The sequence below is a fragment of the Penaeus japonicus genome, unplaced genomic scaffold (genome assembly GCF_977035675.1).
Source record: "Penaeus japonicus unplaced genomic scaffold, GWHDUDI00000001_assembly GWHDUDI00000029, whole genome shotgun sequence".
Taxonomy (NCBI): Eukaryota; Metazoa; Arthropoda; class Malacostraca; order Decapoda; family Penaeidae; genus Penaeus; species Penaeus japonicus.
Genome location: NW_028234431.1, coordinates 32,973,822 through 32,981,321, shown reverse-complemented (window position 1 = coordinate 32,981,321; position 7,500 = coordinate 32,973,822). Strand labels below are relative to the sequence as shown.

Below are 7,500 nucleotides of genomic sequence, written 5' to 3'. Positions count from 1 at the left end.
GGGGAGGGGGCGAAGGGGAGGTTTAGGAGGACGCGGGGGGTAGGGGGGAAGAAAAGGAAGCAGAGGAGAATACGGAAGGAGAAGAAGGGGAGGAGGAGGAGGAGGAGGAGGAGGAGGAGGAGGAGGCAAAGGAGAGTACGAAGGGGGAAGGAGGGAATAGGAGGGGGAAGGATGAGGAGGGGGTAGGGGGTACAAGAGGATGTGGGGGAAGCAGCGGGGGTACAGGGAAAGGAGAGGGTAGGAAGGGGGAGGGAGGGGATGAGATTAGGTGGTAACGGGGAGGGAAGAAGGGGGGTGGGAGGTAGAATGGGTCCAGGTGAGGGTAAGGAGGGAGGGGGGAGGGGCTAAGGAGGGAGAAGAGAGTTGAGGGGACGCAAGTAGAAAGTTTCTTGTTGGGGGTGGGTGGGGAGGGGAAGGGGGGAGGAAGAGGAAGAATGAGAGGAATTGGGGGCAGAGGGGTAGGAGGGGGGGGAGTGAGGATAGTGTAGACTTGAGAACGAGGAGGAATAGACGTGTAGATGAAGGATAGAGTGAGAGTAGAGAGGGAGACGAGAAAAGGAGAGGCGAGTGGTAGAGAGAGAGAGAGAAAGAGAGAGAGAGAGAGAGAGAGAGAGAGAGAGAGAGAGAAAGATAGGGGGGGGGGAGGGGTATTAGAGAATCGCGCCGCATTCCCAATTTTCGGGCCGTAACTTCGAGAACGTAGCGCCGCGCCTCCGTCGATTCCCGAAGGATGCTGTTCGCAGAATCCCTAATTTTAGCGTCAAAGGATATTTTCGTAGATTTATTTTTTCCCCCTTTTTTCCATAATGGTTGGCTATTTTTCCCTGTATTTCCTCATGTCGTATACTCTTACCTTTCTTTTTTGTACTAAGTGTTTTTTTTTCTTTTTTTTACTGTTTTTTTTTTTTACCTGTATGACTTTTGATTATTTTTCTTTTAATATTTTTTTTCGCAATGGCTTTTCTTTCTCTTTCTCTTTTCCCGCCGTTGGCATTTGTACCAACACTATTTGCTTTTGGTATGATTTTTCTTCCTTTTTTTTCTCCGACTTTCATATCGATGTATATATATTTTTTTAATTAATCTTGATCTACATTTTGATTACCATTCTTCTTTTATTTCAGTTAGGCCTTTGAGACTCCCTTACTCTCCACCGTTTTCTTTATCTTTTTTTGTCATTATTTATTTTTGTCATGTCTTTTTTTTTATCATCCCTCGTTTTCCTTCAGACTGGAAATGAGTTTTTGAAACGTTGTTAATTAGGTCTCTCTCTCTCTCTCTCTCTCTCTCTCTCTCTCTCTCTCTCTCTCTCTCTCTCTCTCTCTCTCTCTCTCTCTCTCTCTCTCTCTTCCTAATTTCCTCATCTACGGCTTCTACTTCATCCTCCTCCTCCTCCCTCCTCCCTCCTCTCTTCTCCCTCCTCCTCCCTCCTCTCTTCTCCCTCCTCCTCCCTCCTCTCTTCTCCCTCCTCCTCCCTCCTCTCTTCTCCCTCCTCCTCCTCCCTCCTCCTCCTCCTCCCTCCTCCCTCCTCCCTCCTCCTCCTCCTCCTCCTCCTCCTCTCCTCCTCCTCCTCCCTCCTCCTCCTCCTCCTCCTCCCTCCTCCTCCTCCTCCTCCTCCCTCCTCCTCCCCCTCCTCCTCCCTCCTCCTCCTCCTCCTCCCTCCTCCTCCCTCCTCCTCTTCCTCCTCCTCCCTCCTCCTCTTCCTCCTCTTCCTCCTCCTCCCTCCCCCCTCCTCCCTCCTCCTCCCTCCTCTCCCTCGTCCCTCCACCCTCCTCTTCCTCCCTCCTCCTCTTCCTCCTCCCTCTCTCCTTCACCTCCCCTCCTCCCTCCTTCCTCCCTCCCTCCTTCCTCCCCCCTCCTCCCTCCTCATCTCCTTCCTCTTCCTCCTTCACCTCCCTCCTCCTCCCTCCTCCCTGCTCTTCCTCCCTTCACCTCCCTCCTCCTCCCTCTCCTGCTCTTCCTCCCTTCACCTCCTCCTCTTCCCTCCTCCTGCTCTTCCTCCCTTCACCTCCCTCCTCCTCCCCCCTCCCCCTCCCCCCTCCTCCTCCCTCCTCCTCCCTCCTCCTCCCTCCTCCTGCTCTTCCTCCCTTCACCTCCCTCCTCCTCCCTCCTCCTGCTCTTCCTCCCTTCACCTCCCTCCTCCTCCCCCCCCCTCCTCTTCCCCCCTTCCCCTCCCTCCTCCTCCCCCCTCCTCCGCTCTTCCTCCCTCCTCCTCCCTCCTCCTCCCTCCTCCTGCTCTTCCTCCCTTCTCCTCCCTCCTCCTCCCTCCTCCTGCTCTTCCTCCCTTCACCTCCCTCCTCCTCCCTCCTCCTGCTCTTCCTCCCTTCACCTCCCTCCTCCTCCCTCCTCCTGCTCTTCCTCCCCTCCCCTCCCTCCTCCTCCCTCCTCCTGCTCTTCCTCCCTTCACCTCCCTCCTCCTCCCTCCTCCTGCTCTTCCTCCCTTCACCTCCCTCCTCCTCCCTCCTCCTGCTCTTCCTCCCTTCACCTCCCTCCTCCTCCCTCCTCCTGCTCTTCCTCCCTTCACCTCCCTCCTCCCCCCTCCTCCTGCTCTTCCTCCCTTCACCTCCCTCCTCCTCCCTCCTCCTGCTCTTCCTCCCTTCACCTCCCTCCTCCTCCCTCCTCCTGCTCTTCCTCCCTTCACCTCCCTCCTCCTCCCTCCTCCTGCTCTTCCTCCCTTCACCTCCCTCCTCCTCCCTCCTCCTCCTCCCCCTCCCTCCTCCTCCCCCCGCCGCTCTCCTCCTCCTCTTCCTCCCTTCACCTCCCTCCTCCTCCCTCCTCCTGCTCTTCCTCCCTTCACCTCCCTCCTCCTCCCTCCTCCTGCTCTTCCTCCCTTCACCTCCCTCCTCCTCCCTCCTCCTGCTCTTCCTCCCTTCACCTCCCTCCTCCTCCCTCCTCCTGCTCTTCCTCCCTTCACCTCCCTCCTCCTCCCTCCTCCTGCTCTTCCTCCCTTCACCTCCCTCCTCCTCCATCCTCCTGCTCTTCCTCCCTTCACCTCCCTCCTCCTCCATCCTCCTCCTCACCCTTAGGATTATAACTAATCCTCTTCTCGTCGAAGGACACGCGGGAAGGTCCTCGTGCAGGATGAGGCGCCTTCGATGCCACTCCTCTCGGCGCCGTCGAGGGGGGGCGGGAGGGGGGGGGGACGCCCGTATGTCGAGCGCTTGCCATAGATCTATTGCGATCTCTCTTGATCTATCTTGATCTCTCACTGTCTCACTTGTCCGTCTCTAACACTTCTTACTTCTCTCTATCTATCTATCTATCTCTTTCTCTCTCTCTTTCTCTCTCTCTCTATCTCTCTATCTATCTATCTATCTATCTATCTATCTATCTATCTATCTATCTATCTATCTATCTATCTATCTCTCTTTCTCTCTTTCTCTCTTTCTCTCTCTCTCTCTCTCTCTCTCTCTCTCTCTCTCTCTCTCTCTCTCTCTCTCTCTCTCTCTCTCTCTCTCTCTCTCTCTCTCTCTCTTTCTTTCTCTCTCTCTCTCCCTCCCTCCCTCCCCTTTTCCCTCTCCCTTCCCCTCTCTCTCCCTCCTCATCCCCTCCCCCCTGCCTTCCTTTTCCTCCCCTCACTCACATCTTCCTTTCTCTCTTTCAGCCATATATCCTCATTACCCCCCCCCCCTTCTTTCCCTTCACCCCCTCCCCCCCTTCCCCCGCGACCATCAACCCATTAATAATCTTTATCGATGACCTGGCTCTCTCCCCGACATGACAAATTGACAACTTGGGTCAAAGTTGCACCGATTTTCCAGCGTGGCGTTTCAGCTTCTCGGAAACTGTCGTTTTATTTTTTTTTATTTTATTTTTTTTTCTATATTGTGGCCTTACGGTGTGTAGTCTATAATGATGATTATAGTGATTATGAAAATGTAACAAAAAGGAATTATAACAATTATAATTATTCAATTTTTTTGTATTATAGTAATGTTGATAATGATAATAGTAATAATCATATTGATAATGATAATGGGAATAAGAAGAGAGACTCTCCTGGTCTCCCCTTCTTCGCTTTTCTTCTCTTCCTTTTTTCGCTTTTCTTCTCCTCCCTTCTTCGCTTTTCTTCTCTTCCTTTTTTCGCTTTTCTTCTCCTCCCTTCTTCGCTTTTCTTCTCTTCGTTTCTCCTTCTATTTCCTTTTTCCTTTTTCCTCTTCCCTTTTATACTCCACCTCCCCCTCTTTCCCTCTCTTCTCTTCCCTTCTTCTATTTTTTAATACTTCTCTTCCTTCCTCCTCCTCCTCTTATCTTCCCTCATCTCCCCCCCCCCCTCTCTCTCTCTCTCTCTCTCTCTCTCTCTCTCTCTCTCTCTCTCTCTCTCTCTCTCTCTCTCTCTCTCTCCCCCCCTCTCCCTCCCTCCATCTCTCCCTTTCCATTTCTCTTTTTATTCTCATGATTATTGTCTATTCTTTATCTCTATGGTCTCCTCTCTTCTCCTTTCCTCCAATAGATTGATTAGTAAGATTGATTAATAACAGATAAAAAAAACGATAAACGATAATTACGGTCATTTTTTATCGTGATGAATGTGCCTACGGATTATTATTTTTTTTTTTTCTTATAAGAAAATTGAAAATGAAATCAAAACAGAGTATAACTCGTATGAAATTATTACTATTGTTATTGTTGTTGTTGTTCTTAATGTCGCATTTGTTTGTATCTCGTTTTGTTATGTTTGGTGACATTACGTTTATCATTCGTTATATCTAAAACGTTATTGTTATTATTGTCATAAACCTTTATGTGCATCATTCTTGCTATTGCTATCTCTACTAGCCTCCTGTCAGTCTTTTTCATTTTTATTGTTATTATTTTTATGATTTTATTGTTATCTTGTGTGTTTTTTTCTTATCACTTCTATATTGTTAGTGTAGTAGTGTTTATGATGATGTGTTTTATCATCACCTTGAGTGTTTTCAATATTATGTGTATTGTTGTTGTTATAACCATGTTTTTTGTCATTACTTCTCAGTGCCGCCATCATCACCACCCATCATCACTAGTACCACCACTCATCACTATCATCACCACCTTTACTATCATTCACCATCACCACCACCATCACCACCACTCCTCACCACCACCCAACCTCCGACCCTCCACTAACCCCCTCCCCCCTTTCCCGCCCCTCCAGAGTGCAGCCCCTCGGCCGGTACCGCAACCAGGACCTTACCCTCACGCTTCCGGACGGCAAGACGCTCAAGGACATCCGCTGGATCTCCGTCTGGTGCAGAGCCTTCGCCGTGAGTGATCCTTCCGGTCTCCTTCCGGCCTCCTTCCGGTCTCCTTCCGGTCTCCTTCCGGTCTCCTTCCGGTCTCCCTCCGGTCTCCCTCCGGTCTCCTTCTGGTCTCCTTCTGGTCTCCTTCTGGTCTCCTTCCGGGCTCCTTCCGGGCTCCTTCCGGGCTCCTTCCGGGCTCCTTCCGGGCTCCATAGGCTCTATAGGCTTCTCTTGGTCGTTTGGATGTTTGGTTTGTTTGGTTTTGTGCGTGTGTGTGTGTGTGTGTTTCTCTATAATTGTATGTATTTCTTTGTTTCTTTGTTTTGTTTTTTTGTCTATTTTGTTTTATTGTTGTTTTTTGTTTGTGTGTGCGTGTTTCTTTGTTCCTATGTTAATTTTCATTTTTGTTTATTTGTCTGTAGCTATTTTGTTTTGTTTTTCTTTGTTATGTTAGTGTGTGTACTTGTTTGTCTGTTATTGCCAATTTGTTCGTTTGTCTTTCTGTGTTACGTAGATAGGAATGAATTTTTTTCTTCTCCTTTTTGTATCTTTACTGTTATTGATATTTTTTTGCCTTTGGTGTTTGTTTTTTCTCTTTTTTACGGTTATTACTGTGTGTTTGCGTCCTTGTGTGTTTGTCTGTTTGTGGCGTGTAGATTAGATTTTTTTCTGTAGAATATCTAATTTAGTTACTTGTTCGTTTGTTTCCAGATTATGTTTGTTTTATTTTTTTAACGCACTTTTAAAGTTAATTTAACATCTACTTCCTTCTATTAACTTCTTTACAAATTGTGTCAATTTTCTGTTTTTTTTTTTTTTTTTTTTTTTTTTTTTTTTTTTTTTTTTTCAAAATAGTTTTCATTCTCTTTCTCCGCATATTCTCTTCCAACATTTATTTCTTCTATTTCCCAATAAGGGAAAAAAGTCGACTAGGCTAGGTTAGATCACGTTACCAAATTCCCTTTTCCAATTAGAGAAGAGAGAGAAAAATAGATAAATAGACAGGAAAAAAGGGGAAACAAACAAGATACAGATTACCAAACGGGTAACATTTGTCTAGGCCTATCGGAGGGTGTTTGCTATGGCGAGTTCTAATTGGCTGTGCGCCCACGCTATGGCGAGTTCTAATTGGCTGTGCGCCCACGAGAGCTCGGCGAGGATTGGCGAGCGGAAGGAAGCTGGATTGGCCCTTTGTTTGATGGGTGGATGGTTGTAGGTGTGGGTGTGGGTGAGGGGTATGGATGGTTGTGGGTGTGGGTGTATGGATGGGTGGATGGTTGTGGGTGTGGGTAGGTGGGATGGATGTGTTTGTGGGTGGGGGGTATGGATGGATGGATGGTTGTGGGTGTGGGTTGGGGGGATGGATGTGTTTGTGGGTGGGGGGGATGGATGGGTGGATGGTTCTGGGTGTGGGTAGGGGGATGGATGGATGGTTGTGAGTGTGGGTGTATGGATGGATGGATGGTTGTAGGTGTGGGTGTGGGAGATGGATGGATGGTTGTGGGTGTGCGAGGTGGATGAATGGTTGTGGGTGTGGGTAGAGGGGATGGTTGGTTGTGGGTGGGGGGGACGGATGGTTGTGGGTGTGGGTAGAGGGGATGGTTGGTGGTGGGTGGGGGGGACGGACGTAATGGTTGTGGGTGTGGGTAGAGGGGATGGTTGGTTGTGGGTGGGGGGGACGGATGGTTGTGGGTGTGGGTAGAGGGGATGGTTGGTTGTGGGTGGGGGGGACGGATGGTTGTGGGTGTGGGTAGAGGGGATGGTTGGTTGTGGGTGGGGGGGACGGATGGTTGTGGGTGGGGGGGATGGATGGATGGGTGGATGGTTGTGGGTGTATGTGTGTGTGTGTGGGTGTTGGGGGATGGATGGATGTGTGTGTGTGTGTGGGTGGGGGGATGGATGAATGTGTTGATGTGTGGATGGATAGATGTGTGGATGTGGGTGTGTTTATGGATGGATTGCTGGATGAAGGGATGGCTGTCTGTGTCTCTGTATGTGAGGGGGGGTGGGGGGTGAGGCGCGTGTGTCTGTGCAACTATCCCCCCCCCCCCTGTCCGTCTCTCCATCTCACACAGCGCACAGTAATTAAAAGCGCGTATAGATATAAATCCATTTTTCTTTCTTCCATTTCCTCCAAGTGAACCTTTTCGAGCGTGTTAACATTTGCTCTTTTGGAAGACAAGGAAGCTGGTGAAATTATTACTGAAGGACAGATTAAGATGGGATGACTTATTAAGACTTCCACACTAATTGCGCTCAGCGTACACACACACTCTCT

General features: G+C 49.3%; 1 protein-coding gene across 2 annotated transcripts in view; it reads left to right on the top strand.

Annotated features, from left to right (window-relative positions):
- Nucleotides 1–7,500, top strand: part of LOC122242950 (protein Skeletor, isoforms B/C-like) — a 155,707-nt gene that overhangs the window by 105,495 nt on the left and 42,712 nt on the right. For both annotated transcript variants that reach the window (XM_086554339.1, XM_086554338.1), the window contains exon 4: nucleotides 5,138–5,246. In XM_086554339.1, the coding sequence (XP_086410465.1) occupies nucleotides 5,138–5,246 (109 nt within the window). The remainder of the gene's footprint in view (nucleotides 1–5,137; nucleotides 5,247–7,500) is intronic.